At 36.5% G+C, this 19,415-nt stretch overlaps 1 protein-coding gene across 1 annotated transcript in view; it reads right to left on the bottom strand.

Annotated features, from left to right (window-relative positions):
* Window positions 1-1,742: 1,742 nt before the first annotated feature.
* Window positions 1,743-19,415, bottom strand: part of TRPM7 (transient receptor potential cation channel, subfamily M, member 7) — a 59,670-nt gene continuing 41,997 nt past the window's right edge. Inside the window, exons 21-40 of the mRNA XM_014944587.1 lie at window positions 18,508-18,792; window positions 17,238-17,412; window positions 16,581-16,713; window positions 15,548-15,732; window positions 14,749-14,881; window positions 13,570-14,282; window positions 11,393-11,469; window positions 10,517-10,576; window positions 9,006-9,087; window positions 8,547-8,617; window positions 8,001-8,038; window positions 7,275-7,300; window positions 6,881-6,931; window positions 6,727-6,792; window positions 5,874-6,157; window positions 5,452-5,534; window positions 4,911-5,116; window positions 3,932-3,983; window positions 3,746-3,852; window positions 1,743-3,258 (exon numbers count right to left, since the gene is read on the bottom strand). Of these exons, the coding sequence (XP_014800073.1) occupies window positions 3,128-3,258; window positions 3,746-3,852; window positions 3,932-3,983; window positions 4,911-5,116; window positions 5,452-5,534; window positions 5,874-6,157; window positions 6,727-6,792; window positions 6,881-6,931; window positions 7,275-7,300; window positions 8,001-8,038; window positions 8,547-8,617; window positions 9,006-9,087; window positions 10,517-10,576; window positions 11,393-11,469; window positions 13,570-14,282; window positions 14,749-14,881; window positions 15,548-15,732; window positions 16,581-16,713; window positions 17,238-17,412; window positions 18,508-18,792 (2,958 nt within the window). The 3' untranslated portion in view covers window positions 1,743-3,127. The remainder of the gene's footprint in view (window positions 3,259-3,745; window positions 3,853-3,931; window positions 3,984-4,910; window positions 5,117-5,451; window positions 5,535-5,873; window positions 6,158-6,726; window positions 6,793-6,880; window positions 6,932-7,274; window positions 7,301-8,000; window positions 8,039-8,546; window positions 8,618-9,005; window positions 9,088-10,516; window positions 10,577-11,392; window positions 11,470-13,569; window positions 14,283-14,748; window positions 14,882-15,547; window positions 15,733-16,580; window positions 16,714-17,237; window positions 17,413-18,507; window positions 18,793-19,415) is intronic.

Genomic DNA, 19,415 nt, shown 5'->3' with positions numbered 1-19,415 from the left:
ATGTAAGTTCACAGGGTTGTTTTTTTTTTCCACCTTGAAGTATTTAATTGGGTTTTCTTGTCAAATCTCAACTAGCTAGGAATCCAATCCTGCCTCTTTCTGCAAAATAATATTCAGTTCAAATATGGAGAACAGGAGGCTGAGCTGCAATGCATTTCCCACCCTGGGGCTCGACTGTTTGTGCCCGGGTGGGGGGCACTTTGTCAAAGGGCTACAGGCAAAACGCAGGGACAAGCACGTGTTGCAGGTTCCTCAGAAGGCTGTGGAGCTGTGGCAGTCCCTAGTTTTGCTCTGGATAACTGAAATACAGCAGACACTGCCACTCACTCGGGCTCTTACCTCTGTGCAGGTTCAGCTCCAAGCCTGCAATACATCTACTGTCTGTACAAAAGCACAGGAGTTTTGCTGGAAGTTCTCTGAAAGCCTGTTATGATGGAGCCTCCACTCTCCTTTCTGTGATTCCAAGGCCCCTTGGCTTGTTCCTGCAGCTCTTCGGGGGGAAAACAAGTACGAATGAACTTCTAATAATGTACACTAATACAGAAATAAAATTCCAATGGGAATTAGGGCAGTTGCAACATCGGAGTACATATCAAGACAAGAACAGCAAGGAATTAATTTTACTTTATTGGAATTTAGCCATTTAGATAAATTGTATTCAATGGGACTACTCTCCATATTTTCCTGATTTTATCTTTTGTTTGACAAAAACAGTCATAGTAAGTATCCTTGTTTGGAATACAGGGTACACAGGTTATTATCTTAACACAATCAGTCTGCTTCTACAAACCAACTTACCTTTCCCTTGCCACCACACCTCTCCAGTGCCCTCCCTGAAGGATGCTCACATTTAAGATTTTCTTCTGCTAGTGTGAAGGAGAAGATAACTTGTGAAAGTTGCAATTTCCCTCCCTTTCCCCTCAATGTAGACATAGGCTTCTCACACAATTTGGGCTGTAGGTCTCCCAGAGTAAGCTAGTACCCACGCCAGGAAGACACACATAGATGTGCCCAGCGTTAACCACCCCACGTCTCACCTACATTCCCCACCCCTGACTGTCCCCTTTGGCTTTGGAAGGGCTTCGGGCCCTCCTCACTGCAGCAGGGAGCAGGGGAACACCCCCCACCACCACACACATCTGTTCACTTTGCTGAGAAACGAGTCACAGGCAAAGCTTCTGAAGAGAGGTATCAAGGTTGTAAAAATCAGCTGTGCATTGTTAGGAATTTGTCAGGAAACAAGAAGTTTCCTAACTTTTACTTACAATTTTCCCCAGTTTTCCTATTTCATACACTGAATTCGGTCACATTTTCACAACACCTGAGGCTCCTCCAAATCCTCCTCAATTTGCAGAGCCAGCTGCACTTACAGATTAACTCTTGCTGTTACTTGGCTAAGAATATAGCATTAAAAATGTGCAAGTACATCTCGAGTAACTGCCCGCTACCACACAGTGCCAGAAGGGGATGCAGTCAGGCATCCATGAAGCAGCTCCTAAATAAAAACAAACATTGTAAAGAGCTTTAAGATATTTTTGTCTCATTTACCCACTGACCCCATCACATATATTTGTCTACTTTAAGTTTTCACTCCCCACCCCCCAGTTTCTGGTGTTACCCAAAGCTGAGACACCTCAAAGGTGAACAACTGCTTTGATTCAGCACAGAAAATTCTACTTTTCTGCATAAGAAGTTACTTAAATTCACCCAAATAACCTTTCAGACTAAGATGGACAGCAGAATTCTGTAAACAAGAATAAATTTATTTTAGATTCTTTAAAGATTTAATGATATACAAAATGTATACAGTATTATATCCTTATAACATTTTACCTTTCCCCGTCAAACATAAAACACCATTTAAACAGCTATTGTGTTCGTGCCTTAGGTCTGTATCTATAAGATACACTACTGAATAAAAAATTTATAGAGCTATATACTGCCCTTTTAATTAAAAATTACAAATTAGTACCTATGTAACAAAAAAATCGCAGCATGAAACTTCAGTTGGACAACAGTTTTTTCTTGCTGAATGCTCAACAATATTTGGGACAGTTAAATTACATTTTATTGGCATGAAGGTGCATTGCAATCTCCCGTACTTTACATAATGCTAATCCAACCCTAGTCTCTCTTAAATAAGTACCACAAATAACATAACATTAAAGATGGTATCTACACAATTTTAAATACATTTAAAAGTTATGTGTACATTCGGTTTTGATATACTGGTTTTACAAGATCTTTGGAAGGCATAACTTCTGAAGCAGTCACTATGTACGAGGAAAAGCACTTCCAACTTGTGTTCTTACAAGGCAACTTATTCGGACCAGTACATACTATTTCTTCTATTAAATATGATTATACCAGTCTATCATGGCTTTGTTACTATTTGACGGTGACTTCATAAAATTGAAATGTATAAAACAAGAAATTCATTATGCACAATTAGGGTTCTATTCCACAAAAAAAACCAACAAAAAAACAACCCAGCTTTACAGCCATGAAGCTGAATCCTGATTCAGGAGACACTCCCTCTACTGGAACAGGTCAAGTTCCCTACCTTCAACCTCAGCCTACTGGCATTATTTATACACCTCATTTGGCTCTGTCCTCTTCAAAAGGCCAGATCTGGTGAGAAAAGATTAGTGAACACTTCCAAAAACGCTCCAAGAATGCTCCGGCATTACAGAGGTAGGTGCTTTCTCCTGTCTCTTGCTGATTGACAGTAAGACAGCTGCCAAACAGACAATGCTTCACCTTAAAACATCAACTACCAACATCCTTTTGGTTGAAGGCATATTGCACACCACAGGACTACAGAGAGAAAATCCTCCACTAAACCAAAATAAAATAAAAAATAAACCTTCTGCTAAAAAGCCCCTTTAAAAACATATCTTAAATACTTGTCATTATTCAACCTTTAAAGTCACGAGCCGCTAAGCTGTTCTCTGTAGATGGTTATCACAAATTGTTAGGTCCTCAGACACAGACCAGCCAAAATTCCACTTATAGGACAGCAATCCTTGTTTTGACATATCTTTCTTTTAATGAGTGAAGGAAAGATAAGTGACAACTTTGTGACATTCCATGAGGTTTGGCTGAAGCCACTGATTTGGTCACATCATTAGAGCATCAGTCGAATAGAATTAGCTGAATCGGATTCTTTGGTGCAGCTTCCAGGCTGAATTGTCAATTCAGGGGAATCATCCTGAGGAAATATGATCTTGTCTGGTGTGTAATCATTCCTCTTCAGATCTGTACAAACAAAAGGAAGCCATATTGATTACTGTTTCTTGAGCTAGTAGAATCAATGGGACATGAAAGTCTTTCAAAGACTTGGATATGCATATGCACTTATAAAGAAGAATTCCTCAATATGTGCTGTGTCAAAAAAGGATGTTTTTATCATACGTGTAATTGGAAGCCTAAAGCTCTGCTTTAAAAAGTGATGGCAACCTCATAATTATATTATTTATAGACATTATAGTAAGCATTGACTCAACTAGAAATTGGATCCTTCCATGATCTGTTTTGATGTTACCAGGATCTACAACTCAAATTCAAAATAAATGACCTCTCTCTCGATGTGAGAAACAACCTGGAAGAGAAGTGTGAAACAGGCAGGAGTCATGCAAGTTTGTTACTTATTCCCCTTTAACAGCATGACATAACTATTTCATTACGTATCACGCAACATTTCATGACATGAGGGTCTCACAAGAAGAAATACAACAACTCTTACCAGGAAGCTTAAGTTTCCTGCAGCAGGAATTACAGTGATGCTTCGCTCTGAAGTTTTTTATTGCATCCTCTCCCAAATTGGCCGGACCAAACACCATATCATATGACCTTAGAAATAAAGCGCATATAAACATGGGTTGCCTGTGTTCTCTGGTGAAAAATTTGTAGTACTTTTCTTTAACCTTACCTTTTTTCTCCAGCTTTTATCACAGAGGGGTCTGTCAAATTTTCACCAACACCTTCAAACAGCAGATGAAGAAAAAGTCAAATCTGATACATTACATAAAGTCATTAATATTGAAAAGCCTTAGCATCCTTAGTTATGACTTCCCAGCTTCCCCAAGAATAAAAGCAGAGCCCTCCCGCCCCCAACCAAAAACCAACCCAAATGATATATGATACTCTACTCTTACATAAATTGCTCCTAAACAAGCACTTGTCAGATTTCTTCCACTTATTTTTACATCTGCCTGCAATTCCTAACTTTAGTTTTCACCGGCGAGAAAGAAGTTTCCTACATAGTTCTCACAGCCAGAATATTTGACACACAATTCAGGATAAATGCAGCTTACCATATTTACACTACACAAATGTGCCCCAAAATAGATTTTTTTTATGGTGCGTATCGTTAGGAAAAGATGTATATATTTCTATTCTATTATACTATATTACACTTGTTTATTATTACTTTACACTATTTATATTTTATTATACTAAAAGAGAGTAGATTTAAACTAGATAGAAGGAAGAAACTTTTTACAGTGAGGGTGGTGAAACACTGGCCCAGGTTGCCCAGAGAGGCGGTAGATGCCCCATCCCTGGAAACATTCAAGGTCAGGTTGGAGGGGGCTCTGAGCAACCCGATCCAGTTGAGGATGCCCCCGCTCACTGCAGGGAGGTTGGACTACATGGCCTTTAACCCAAACTTCCAAACTATTCCAACCCAAGCTATTCTACGATTATATGACATTCCCTGCGTTGCTGTAAGATTTAATGCCATACTAAAAAAGACAACCACAGATTCAGATTAATTAGACTAAGGTGCACTAAATAATGCTTGTTATTTATTACAGGCACATGAACTCTTAACAAAATGCTATCCCAAGAGAAAAACCCACATACACCTAACCTTGGCCCCAAGCCCCATTCCAAAACAAGGACATTACCTTGCAAATCTAGTACCAACAATTCTCCTCTTGTATACTCGTATGTCCAGTGGCTGAAAGCCAGCATAACCTCCTCTAGCATGTTAGTTGGAATTATTTCATCACCGTTATTGTTGTTGTATTTTCTAAACTCTCCAGTCATGCACTCTTCAACTGCAAACCACTGGCCAGCAGAGTGGCAATACAATAGGAAAACTTCCAGGAACCTAGTATAAAGCATACTTAATGAATATATTTCCAAAATAGGTGACAAATATATCATTACTACTAGATTTTTATTTGATTCACTTATAATTTAAGTAATTTGAAACTATTATACTAAGTCATTTATATTATCACACTAGGCTAGAACTGGTGCAAAAAGGATCAATAGAAAATACTGCCAAGGGTAATTCTGCTCGACACATTCATCGTAATGTTTTGAGCCACATCTTCACATTTGAGCATCTTAATACATTTTATCCATCTGTTAACAATCCTGTAAGCATTCTGCTATGTCAAAAACATGCAACATAATGAATGGAAGTTTAAATACACTCACCTCGGAGAGTATGGAATGGATTTGGGCTTCATTTGATTGAAAGCAAAGGTGAGCTTCTGTGCTGCCCTCTGCTGTTGGATCTCCTACAAGTCAAACCCCAAATTTTATTAGTTGCATTGTATGACAGAGAATGTTAAGGAGCCAAGAAGGCAGCTGGAACAGTAAGTGTCTATTCCCCCAAGACAGGGTAACTAATTACTTGCTTTTTAAATTATGTCTACATTTTAAGAGTTTGATCAATTTAAGTAAACCATACTGGAGCTGAGTTTTTAACCCTTTAGTTTATAGAGAACCCCAGACTAACATTTTTTTTTCCTTTTCAATAAGTATATACAAGGTTTTTTTGGGGAGGGATGGGGGTGGAATCCTGTTTAACATATAATGTCTGTCTATGTTTAATAGTTGACAAGAATAAAACTTACTCTCAAGCACAAATGTAACACAGTGTCCTCCTTATAAATGCTTGACCAAGTATTCACAACTTCAGGAAGAAAAGACTTGATGATATAAAGATGTCCTGATTTCAGGATATCATATTCTGACCACGTGCATACTACTTTAAGAGCTCGACGTAAACCTCCTCCCATCTCCTCTTTACTTAAAAATTCAATTTTAGCACAGAGTCCTAGTTGTGACCAGGAAGACATGCTGTTGTTCAAGATGCTGGGAGAACTTTCTTCAAGGCGATACACAGTGACTGGTTCACCTACATTACAACACAAAAAGCAATTATTGCATTTAATTTCCCAGGTTTAAGATTCAAAGCACTGAAAACCTAGATTGCAACATGCTGTGATATTAAGTTGTTACTAATATCCTGAATTAACAAAATTTAAACTACCCAATCTCTTTCACACAGCAGCAGAGTAGTACAGTGGTTTTATCCTCCTAATTAGAACTATTAATGACACTGTTCAAACAGCATTAAGAACATTGAATAAATACGTTTGAATTTTATTCAAGACAACTTAAAGAAATCTTTCCTGAACAGTTTGTTATAAGAAGCGTTAGTACAACACTGTCATCCCTGTATCACCATTTCTGAGGACACCTACAATTAAATCCACATTTGAGTGTTTTTCCAAGTTGCAAAACAGACTCTAGACTTGTTTCAGTTCACTAAAACTTTAGTTTCACTCTTGCGCTGAGCAATTGTGAAATTTGGCTTGATCGGTTTATATTAGAAGGAATCTACAGGTTTTGGTCGGTTTTGTTTGTTTTTTTTTCTTCCCCCAGCGACCATAGTGGACCAGCAACAAGAAGGACAATTCTTACCTCTTGGAGGCACAGGAGTAAATGGAATGCTCTGTGATAATCTCATCAAGTTATTTCTTTCTACAGCTAGAGGGAAATCACAGCATTTGTTAGAGTTTAAGCATCTAGTAAGTGTCATTAGAAATATGAACATTAGTTCATAAGAGGGACTGACCTGAGTAATAGTAATTGATATCCATGATAGGCTTGAAAGGAGAAGCAATGCCTGGAAGAGGAAAAAGAATAAAAAAAAAGATACTGCCCACTACCTGTATCGTATATTAAAATTACCACATGCAAAGAACACTTGCCAAGTAACCAAGTTTGAAAAATATTTGCTATGCAGAAAATGAAGTATCGTGCTTAGCTCTTCAGTACCTTGGGAGGGGGGAAATTAAAAATTGTAATGCTCAATACTAGGCTATTTATTTAAAAAACAAAACCAAACCCACACTATTATTTGTCCATTAAGTTCCAACATATCAATAGTTAAACACATTCTCATACAAGAGCCAAACAGCTGCTTATATGAAAAGCTCCCAGCTTGTTTACAGCAGGAAAGAACTTACCATTCAACGCATCTTCTTCAGACGGTCTGTGAAATGCCACAAAACCAACAGTCATTGCTTCTTAAAAACTTACTTTGTCCATTGATTTTGACACATCATCCTAGGTCACCTTGTTAATCTCACACTACTGCTTATTTCCTATTTTTCAAGGGCAGTACAGGTTTCTTAATTACAAAACACTAATGGAAGACTGTTAAGTAATCTCATGTTTTTAGAGCTATACTTTAAATACCACCAAGTCACGCACAACATTATGTAAAGTTTGCATCACAAGAGCTCATTCCCACAGAGGTGCTTTAATTAAAACGTGTTCACAACAGCTTGCCCTTCTGTTATCAGATTAATAAGGTAATGGCTTTAACAGTTAACTCGGGGGATAATTGTTAACAAGAGCAATGTCTGCACAATTTCAGAGAAGGTTTACAGTTTGAAAGGCTGGGAAAAGAGCTTTACCAGGAAGGTAGCTCCTTAGTAAGTGTCAACACAGTCATTTTCATTTAAGGGCATGTTTTGCCCTCTGACATGTGACCCCATTAATCTAAATAGATTCTGTTGAAGCATTCCAGTGAACATATTCAGTTATTTATTAGAAAAAAACTCCAAACACTTAAACCTTGTTTCTTCATTAAACACAACCAAATACCACTATAGCCAAAGACAACAATCAAAAAGAAAAACAAATCGAAATACAAAGTAAATTTCTCCCTTAGTAGAAAGCTTACTTACATTTGACTGCTATTTGAAGGTCTACCTTGCAACCAATCCTTTAAAATAAAAGAGAGATAAAAAAAAAGGAGGTTTCAGTTTTGTAACGAAAACATAGTATGTTTAATTAGAAGTGGGGTGGTGAAGTGTTTTAAGATCTTGCAGTACAGCCTGTTTATCAAAAACCCTTCACCAGCCCATACTGAAGTGCTGTTGCATGGAAAGATTCAGATACCACTGAGGAACAGCAACCACAGTTAAAAGAATAGATAGGGCTATGTATTCAGTACTGTTTTACAGATTAGATAAATAACTCTTTGCTTAAACAAAAAGTTGGTGTTTTTTCCATAAACAGGAAGCAGCGTATGTTTTCATAGTAAGAATATGTACAATATGTAGTAGAGAATAGGCAAAACTTCTTCCCTCAGTTAAAATACACCCTCTTCTCTTCCCTCCTTGAAGAAGAGTCCACAAATCAGTATTATTCTTTACACAATCTGTTTCATCTCCTTTATTTGTTCACAGTGTCTATTCTGCTGAACAACAACAAAAAAGGAGGATACAAACCGTCAGTAAGGCTGCTTTAGAGTCTACTTGCTGAGTGTCTTCACTCGATGCTCTTCTGCTCTTGCTGTACGCTACGGATGAGAGAGATTCATAACTGGACAAGGGACTGCATGTGTCACTGTTTTCTAATTGAGTGAGCAACTAGGCAGCCTATTGGGGCTCATTAACAAAAGCATGATCCACAACTATCTGATCTTTACAAGTTTCCAGCACAGTCCTGACCAGAACACTTAGCTTTTTATGGCTCTAGCTATCTGTGGCAAATGCAAGGTAACAGATTTAAGCTGGCATGACCAGAAGAACCACAACGAGACAAAGGAACAGATTCAAGTAGCGCCAATCATGAAAATATTTCAAGATTATTTGACTTCTTGTGTTTCCTTTGTTTCTTCTTAGAATATGCATGATCAGTATAATTTAGAGATAAAATTAGGTCATGTGAGAAGACAACACACTTACGTTGTTCTGAATGGACTGCCAGAGGATCAGTAAATCCACTGCAAGAACTAGATTGTCTTAGACCACAGTCAGTTTGAAGACCCTACCAAAAAAAATACACAAATGATTAGTCATCACAATCATTGTTTTCAGCTAGTACTATTTTGGCACACAGTTTACCCAGTTTTCTTTTCCAGGACTATCTAGGATTATGGTTTTTTTTTCCCCAAACACCTTGCTGTACAAAAATGTCCAAGTTGAGTGCATAATCCAGTTAAAACGCTCTTCACAGTAACCATCAGCTCTAACAATTTCAAGTGCACATTAAGACTACTGACCCATACTGAAAGAATTCTTTTGAAGAGAACGTTACAACAGGATAGAAATACAGAAATGTACATTACACTGCATCTCTACAAGCACTGAAAGTTCAGCTATTGTCACATACCTTTCTTAACAAGCAATTCTCATTTAAGAACTTGGCTCTGGCAGAAACTAAAATTCAATTTGAACCCACTGAAAATAGGAACAAAACCGAGAGAAGTCTTGCCACATAAACCCCTGCAGTTTATGAACTGAATTTCCTCATGAACTTACTGCTTAATAACAATTACATTCTATCTGAATATCAACTGAGGTGGTGAGCTTTTGACAACAAAATATTTATTTTGCAAAAAACGAGAAAGGTAGTTTCATCACAAACTAGAACTACATGTAGACTGGCATAGGGCTGAAACACTCCTCTCAACCCCCCTATTAATGCCAATGATTACCTGAGTAAAATATAAAAATTCAAGATTTCTGAAGAATGAAAAACTAGATCTTGAAATGCTATGCCCTGCTTTGATTCCAAGATTTGTAACATTTAGGAAACTGTTACTACTCTTTTTCACCCTTCTCTCTTAAGGAATATGTGTCCCCCCATACCTAAACACATGCACACAGGTGTGTGTGTATATATGTTTATCCAAAATGTGTGTGCATAAGTGTGTATATATGTTTATCCAAAATGTGTGTGTATAAGTGTATATAAATTCCTTTGCATCCCCTAAACAAATACTTCACTGGAATGCAACACAGAGCATGCACCTGATTAAAGTGGTCTTCTGAAGACCCATTTTTAGGTCTATATACGTTTCAGTATTCAGCACACATCTTCAGCATCTTCCAATCAATGACTGTAGGGCCTGCATAACAGGTAAGAATCAAACCAGTCCTACCAGTGAAGACAGGACAACTGTATTACTAACTGCTTAAGAACAGAGGTACTGCCTGGAAATGCTACCGAAATTTGCATCCCAATAATAGAAAACACCGGAACTATTTAGACCTACACCAAGGAGAACATCCAGCTGGATTTGCACAAAGGTTCAACTATGACTTTTTTTTTTTCTTTTCCTTTTTTTAAATCATGACCAGGGTTTACTTACGGATAATGACACGAGAGAATTGAATTCCCTGTCTTTGCTGTAAAGAATACATCCAGTATCTGATGAAAATAATGCCTTTTATAAATGGAAACCTTTACTTACTTGAAGCCTGGTTGTCTCTATGCCCTCCAATATAGCTTTTTTGAAGTCCTCCTGTTGCTCCTATAAAAAAAACCAAAGCAAATTGTAAACATTATTACCAAAAAAAGCATGCCAAATGCACACACACAAAAAGCTTTTTAGTCACACATTATACTTACCAGAAGGTCCAGTAGGAGCAACCCAGCAGAACACTGACATTGCAAATCTTTATAATATAATTCTCAAGTCAGATCCTCCCCTGAATAAGGGGTAACTGCAAATGGTAACTCGTATTTACTAAATTACCTTAACAGCTACAGTGAGAAAACTAGCTATTTTTCTATATACACCATAGCACTTGGAGGACAGGTTTGTTACAATTAATCATTTTCCATTTAGTTAAGCTTTTTTGTTCATTAAGAAAACTGAAATTAGAGAACAGTTTTCAGAAAGCCCTTCTCTTTGTGGAAGCATAATGCATAATTTTTGTCACTTTAAGAAGTCATGTACACTATCATCTTGCTCTATAAAATATCATGTAAATCACTTATAATCTTCCTAAATGCTGACCTGGAAATTTATGACCTTGAATTTTAATTACAGTATACATAATTTTATCTTAATTCACAGTTGTAGTCATCTCAGCTTTCCTAACCTCAGATCTTGTTTCATATTTCATTAGTACTGTATTATGAAACAACGGTACTTGATGGATAGTTAAGGTTGCATGAGTTTTCACTAGATTTTTATTTTTTTTTAAACCATAAAACAGATACATATTCCTTCCAGGCTGCATTTTGCAAGTTCCTTGATTATATTTGCTCTTAGGTTTTTTCAATACATATTGTGAAGCTACAGGTAAAAAAAAAAAAAAAAAATCCCCATTAACATGCTTACCTCAATATCAGCACTTCTTTCTTTAATTTTGCTTGCTGCCTCTTTAAACCGCTGTAACTCCATGCTGTCTCTGTGACCTTTGACACAGTGAATTGAAAAACAGTATTCAAAATCAAAGGTAACCTCCAATGTTCTGGCCATGCCAACAGGTTGCATCACCATAGCAAAGGGTTACAGACCATCTAAGTTCTGTGTGCCTGTTTGCATGAGAGAAGACTTTCCAAACACACAAAAGTAAAAATCACCATCACAAACTATTAATATGAAACTATTGCTTTTCCCACATTAAGGCATGGATTACCACAATTCAAAAAGTAAAACTAACATTTTAAAATTTTGCTCAAGCATATGGTCCTCAAATGAAAGGAACAGGCCAGTCTGAATTACAGTTTTTTTTATGTACGTAGGACAAATGAAGGAAAAGCAGACAGTTTTCTTGAGGTAGCTTTTAGAATATACCCTTCATCCTCCCAGTTGCAAGAAATATTTTTCAGAGTTTTACCAATCACGTGGCTACGTAATGAATGAAAATCTGCTTGGCCTCACAATGGAAAGCTGCACTGTATCACAAGTTTTATAAAATGTGGACAGTAAGAATGAAGAGTATGTTCTAAATGCTAGAGACGTCAGAGGAACATACCCTAAAAATTTGGCTCCAGTAAAATAAGTATAGTTAGTATTCAAAGTTATTAGTGGTGAAGTACATTTAAAGATTAGTCATACAATCACAGTCTACTATTTCTGTTTAATATTTTGCTTTCTGAATTTAAAAAAAGTTTTCTTTTTTTTAAACCTTGAGGAAATTACAAACAAATAGCTAGTGAGTGTACAAATGTGTAGATACTCTTCCTACGCATACACAAATCTAAAAATGCTAGTACATGGAGGTAACTTCTTAAACTCCAAGTGTCACAGCAGTAGAATAAACTCTCGTCTAAAGTTTTAAATTTTTACATCCTCAACAAACCTTTGGAAAACACTGAAACATCCCTGAACAACTGAGACAAGATAAGACCTCTACAGGCAACCTGACAATTCCAGATTTTGATCTTCTGCTATACGCTAAACATACTTAAAGCGTTATCTCCTTTACAAAAACCAGTTAGTAAACCCACACCTGTGTTTTGCAATGAATCTGCCACTGTTTTACTGTTCAACTATGTAGGTAACTAACCAAAAACGTGCACCTTTTTACTGTTAAGCAAATCTTAGGGAGAGGTATAACACTGGATTTAATAGAAGGACTTTAGAAGCTTCCAAAAATGACTGCCAAAAGATATGTTAGCCTAGGCAACAGTGGAAGATCCCAGTTGGAACAGTGTTTAGAAACACAGTATAGGAGGATCCCTCAGCTTGACACAGATACCACAAAGATATTGGTCCAGGATTCCATCAGCCTAAGAAGTCTTCCGTAATTACGTCAAGAAATAGACAATATTTTTAGTTTATGCAATGAGAAGGTACGACTTCATAATGAGTCACAAAAAGTTTGTCTACAATGCCCGTACCATGTTGTAGAGCTGCTAATTGCACAAAACTACTATACTCAACAACTGGCTAATGTTTTTCAGAAAAATATTGTCTATGTGACAGAATTATAAAGAAACGATAATTTAAGTAAAATAAAAAAATTTCAAGCAAAATAGGAAAATTAGAGATGTTAAAAGCAAAAAAAAGCAGAGCAAAATGGTAGAATAAAGTCACCTGCAACCGGAATACACCCAAAATACTATACAATTCTTGATAAGTCAAACCTTGTGGCTTAGATTTGGTCCACAGTTTATGAAGTAGTCCCATAAGGATGTTAGAACATAAATCTTGGCTTTGTAGTTCCATTGCATGGACATGCTGACTTTTGGAAAGTTCATCTTTAATATTCAATTTTCCACGTGAGCCGCCACAGTTGACTGTTGACATCAAGTTGCCAGTTGACAAAGAGAACTTCATTTGGGGGTTGCTCTTCAATAAGTTGACAGAGAACTGGTGATCACATTTGTCAACTCTGCAGCTGTAGTTATCATTAGTGTCACTCTCATCATGAATAAAACCACAATTAATGTATCCTCCATTTTCAACACAAGGTTGGGTGAAAGCAAGGCAAGCAGAGCCAGAAGCAAGAGGATAAGAGCAGCTAATAATGACTTCAGGACATTCAGAATCTACTTTGTTATACTTACCCACAAATGCACCAAATTCTACATTATTATCTCCTTCTGTAGCCTTAGAGAAAACAGTCTCTTCATGCTTTGCTGACGAATCCAGCTGACCTTTGCAACTGGGTCGAGATGGAGTGCTAACAAAAAATTTAGCTGTTGGGGATGTTACATGTGGCATGCTGTTGGATGAATTGCCTAATTTTTTACTTTTACTAGATTTTGAGATCTCTGCAGCCTGTATTCGTTGGCGAAGTTCTGGAGGGGAAACAGCATTTGAAAATAAGGCACTGCCTGAGGAACCTGCCTCTTGAAAGTTTATTTCTTCTCTTCGGGAAGCTGGAGCTAACTCCTGACCAATTGTCTTATGTTGGACTTCTTTTTCATCACGTATAGAAATGTTACAGAGTAAAGCATTATTACTTTCAAGGCCTCCTTGCGGAAAAGAACCGAAGACGTTTCCAATGCTGTGTTTTTTCCACACAGAAGATCTTAGAGAGCCATCCTCAATGAGATTTTGTGCCAAATGTTTTGAAATGCTCAGTTCCCTTGTGATTTCATTATGAACCTTGCTGGCTTCTGACGCTTTCTGTGCAGTCAGCGTTTTCAGAGTATCCACAGTTAGAGCAGAGAGATCCTGTAGGTGGCCAATCTGTGAATCTAAAGACTGTAATGACCGTTTTATGTAGTTGACACGATCACCAACTTCCTTTATCTGAATGCACATTTGTTCCACCCTAAGAAAAATCAAATTATGAAGTAGCTATGAAAGGTATTTTTCTCATTATGCAAAAGAAATATCTTTGCAACACTTTCTGCTCATTAAAGGAAACGACTTCTGAAATTTCAAGATGGCATACACTATAGTGTTGGACTGTCCTGTAATACAACCTTCGTACATACTTCTGAATCACAGAATTAACATCCACATCAATAGAGGGCCTACAGCACTTTTTCAAACATATCAGTTTATTAAAACATCATGACAAACTAAATAATACAATTGCCTCAGCTTACTGAGTGCTGCTACACATCAGGAAGCATCAATCACACTACTAGTTTCTGCACAGCAATGGAAAGACATCATCTAAGGTTTCCATAAATATTTTCCTGAGCTGCATTTTACCCCCCTTAAAGCACATTTCAAAACCTGCATAAGTTCTAAGCTTCTCTATTCAAGAATTTTATTCATAAATACTCTACCGTTCAAATGTGACTCGAATCCTCTCCTCACTTCCAGAATGGAATTTATCATCCTTTTCATTGAAATACATCTCAACACACAGCTCTTCAAAATCATGAAGTTTCTTTTGATCTTCTTCTGTCAGGAAGAGTTCTAAAGAGAGATTAAACAGTGTAAGAAGAAGCATATGTAGTGAAGTAGTACAGATGCTGGAAACTAATAGCCATAACTTTACAAAGGGTGTTAAAAAAAAAAAAAAAATTAACAAAACCAGCAAAAACCCACAGCACCACCTAAGATTCTTCCTCTTTCCTTGCTAGAAGAAAGTTCAAGGGCAAAGATTTCCACTAATATAAAAATCAAAATAGTAATTCCGAGAGGATCCGTGCACAATATTATAATTTCTTATGCTCTCTTATTCTTTGAGGCAGAAGCTAGATTTCTTAGCTGGATTTTGTCATCTGTGGAACCTTTTTTTTTTTTACTTTTTAAGTTTTCAAAGGGTTTCCAATAAGAACAGAAGTCTTCCAGAAAGAAAAACAAATTCTTCCCCCATTAACGACAATAGGAAATCTAATCTTGTTTTTGTCCTAAGTTAGTTTGACTGAAGATTTCTTGGGGCTTTGCACTGCTACCTTCATAAAAACACTATGACTTTGAACAGAATTAAAGTCTTACTCAATATTAAAACCATGAAAAAGTAAGACCTACTTCAACTTTCTTGGGAATATACAGCATTTATAGCATTTTTCTGACAGTTTGCTTTAATCATATAAAAAAAAATGTTACTGAATTTTTTTGGATAATAACTGTTCATACTTGGCCCATCCGAAGTCTTGTCTGTCTTTCTTCTTTTACATATACAGCAGAAGAGGGAAGCCATGTGACTCAGAATAATAAGAGGTGGAGGCAAAACAGGTTTTTCATGGTAGGCCATAATGAAATGATAGCGTTGATACTTCCACACAATGTTTGAAATTGCCTTGACTTGTAAATACACGTTGCTGAAAGGGAACAGAAAAGCATTAACAGATTACGGTGGTTTTTGGTTTGGAGTGGTGGGAGGTGGGGGATGGAGGGTTGGTGTTTGGGTTTTTTGTTTGTTTTAGGTTTTTTTTAACACTTTGATAACAATTTTGAATTCTGGAGCTAGTTAAGTAAGAGACAAAAGCACATACTTGTCTTTTACAGCAAAATTATTTTAGCGGAAGCTGGAAACACATTCAAGAAAACACCATGATCCAAAGCAACAAGATAGTTAAAATAATCTCTTATCTGATAACATCTCAGTACCTTTCCTCAGAAATAAATTACACTGAGATCAAATTTCAACTTTGCCAAACATAAATATAATAATTATTTCTAAATAAACCCAGATTTTTGTATTAGACCACATTAATTCTACAGTCTGCCATACTTCAGTGTTAGTGAGCTGCTTATTCCCATAAATCAAACACTTGCAGAGAATGTAAGAGACAATTTACTATAAGTCCCCTCATCTAATTAGAGAATCTTGAATGAATTTAGGAATGACAGGCAATATACAAATCCAGAAACATTTTTGTTTGTTTTCTGACAAAGAGAAGTAACATAATGCTTTCGAATTCTCTTAAACTTCTGAGTTCCCTGGCCTCATAGATGTGACACATACCAGTCACATCACACACTTCCCTACTTAGTCACAGGCTTGAGGTGAGGAGGAGACAAAGATCAGCCTTAGAATTTGAAAATACTTCCAGTAAACAGGATTGCTTTCAACTGGCAATAGTTTTTCTTATCTTGTCATTTTATTGCAGTAAAATAAAAACTTAGCAAAGATTTAGCAAAAATTAATAATTATCCATATACTTACTTGAAAAATGCAATAAGGAGATTAACCATAATTATGTACTGTACAAAGAGGTAGACAGCTTGAAGAAATGGGGTCAACCATGTTCCTGGGCCACAGAGATGAGCAACTTTTTCATCAGAATTATTTGCACATACTGTGTTGGGAAAAAAAGACACACAAAAAACATACAATTTTTAGAACTCCCAGCAGGTAGAGAGAGGGAAAAAAGATCACTTAAAATCTGCCACAACTAACTATTATGCACTGGTGCTGCAATTCAAAATACCTCTGTGAATTTATGAATATGCTAGAAAAATACAGAAGACAAAGTGTCTGGTTAATACTATGGTATACTCATATTATCGGATTAAAAACTAATATAACACACCATCACGGCCAAAATTTTGGCATGACAGCTGTGGGGGCAAATTCCAAAATCTTCCTGGGAATAGCCTTGTGAGAAATTATGATTAAGTAGAGTTTTCATTCCAAGCATTCAAGCTTTATAAAGAATAATGAAAAAGTCAAGTCAAGAAGTTATACAGCTACAACCCACAAAGAGGAGGTAATCCAATGAATGGAATCAATGTCAACAATACTAGGCATTTCATTTCATAAAATTAGAATTTCATAAGACCTTGAGAAGATCTTACTTGCTTCAAAATTGCAGTATCTTACCATCAATTTCATAGGCGTACACTTCACCAAAAATCATCCAGTATGGATGGAACACAATATCTCTAGCAAGAGTCCAAGACGGCGCCTCATCAGGATACAGTATTGCCTTCCTGGGAACACCAAAACTAAGTAGTACAAGTGCCATAATCACCACAATGTAAAACATGTTGGCCACCTATTAACACAAAAAAGTTAGTTAACCCATAAGGTCGTAATTACCATTTCACAATTTTAAACATTTCAACAGTAACAGTGTACGCTTGATGAATTCTATGTATTATATAAGGAAAAGAGTCGAAGAGACTTATATTTCACTCAAAAAATTACGTTAAATAACAAACTGTAAAAAAAATTGGTTTTTTCTTGCCCTTTCTTAAAGTCTATTTCAGTATCCTTGGCCAAAGGCAACCGAGAGTATTTCCTTTGTAACTCAAATACCTATTATGTGGATGAGTAGTAAAAGAGAAAACATTCCTTCCTAAATGCACTCAATAGCTGCACAAAAAGCAGAGGTAGTTTTCCAAGGGCAGAAACACAGAACTTATAACTCTTGCAAGAAATATAAGTGAGAAATGAGCAACCTGATGCCCTTTCTTTAAGGAATGACAGGTTTCAACTTCGTAGGAACCGTTTTATAGGCGGAAGAAAAACAAACACCCCTTCCACCTTTGTATATACAGTTCTCAAACCTTAAAAATCTTTTTTAGCATTTAAAATAGCTCACTGATAGTAAAGCTAATTTATTTATTTTAAAATTTAAATAATTTGATTTTTGTGTGTGTGTGAGAAGACAAGAACAGAGCTACAATCTATTCCCAGTTTTCTACAGAAAAAAATATTAAGGTGCTTTAGGACACAAAACAAGTCAAGTCTTGCATTAGGAGTGCAAAGGCAAGAAAACCACGACTATAAATAAATCTCAGACCCAAAAGGGAAGCAATGCTAGATGAATCAAGAAGGCGGCATCATCATATTCATTCAAACCTCTGACATCTAAGAATAAAATAGACCAAAGAAGGAAGACTTGCCAGCATTTTATGGATATGTGACAGAGAAATCTCCCTAATAAAGGAAGCCTTCTAATTAATGCTTGTTTTGAAACACAGTAAGTTATTTTCCAGCTAGCTAATTCTGCATAACGAGTTGTTGACATATTACATCAGGATAAGCAACCTTTTTCTAAAAACTCTGGGAAAATTTGTAAATGGGTACAGCGTGAAAAACATATTTTGGTTGGGGAAAAACAAACAGTACCTGAAGTAGTACTTACCATTTTTCCAATCATCATAACATAAGGGCCAGCCTGTTGATTTACAGCCAGAAAGTCCAGTAATCGCACATACCAAAAAATTATATTGAGACAGTATGTTATTCTTCCAGCAACAAAGACATAATTTTCTCTGTAAGTGTTTTCACCAAAATTCCCCTTTGCTCCAAATCTTAATGCAAACCCGATGAAGAAAGTGACAATGGCAATTGTGTCACTGATATTGAAGTAATCACTGAACCACACTTTAATCTTCTGATTAATCTTCCCAGCCTCTGACATAAAAATCTGCAATAAAAACAGAACTCAGATCTGCTCACATTCATCGCACATCGACCAGCACTGAAATATAGGATTCAGTAACATTTTAATATTTGCAACAAATAAAATAGTTATTCAAATGAATAACTGTTTTACCCTAGGGAGTCAAAACCAGTGTTTTAACTGTGTCAGCTTTGCAACAAGGAGGTATGTTTCCTCCTGTTTGAGCAACTTATGAAGGAATTTTGGTTTTGAGTTTGTTTTGGTGGTGCTTTTATCTTTTGAGGCAGTTACTGTTACAAAAAGGAGCCCTACTTTCCCTCCATTCGGTTAGGCCTGAGGTACAAGGTTAATGAACTTTATCTCTCTCATTTAAAAATGCTTATAGAACTTCTCAGAAATCTTTTGGTGACTAGCAACGTTGTAGTTGTGATGGCTATCCTGTTGCAATAAAGCTTTTTTTGGTTTTGTCATTTACAATCTGTGGACAGCAAGTCACAGGTACCAAAGAAAAAAAAAAGAAAGAAAAAAAAAAAAAAAAAAGGAAGAAAAAAAAAAAAAAGAGAAAGGAAGGAAAAGGGAAAAAAGAGAAAAAGAAAGAAAGAAAGAAGAGAAGAAAGGAAAAGCGAAGAGAAAAGAAAGGAAAAGCG

The sequence above is a fragment of the Calidris pugnax genome, unplaced genomic scaffold, assembly GCF_001431845.1.
Source record: "Calidris pugnax isolate Ruff unplaced genomic scaffold, ASM143184v1 scaffold70, whole genome shotgun sequence".
NCBI lineage: Eukaryota > Metazoa > Chordata > Aves > Charadriiformes > Scolopacidae > Calidris > Calidris pugnax.
The sequence above is the reverse complement of the archived record's forward strand: the minus strand, read 5'-3'. Positions and strand labels throughout refer to the sequence as shown.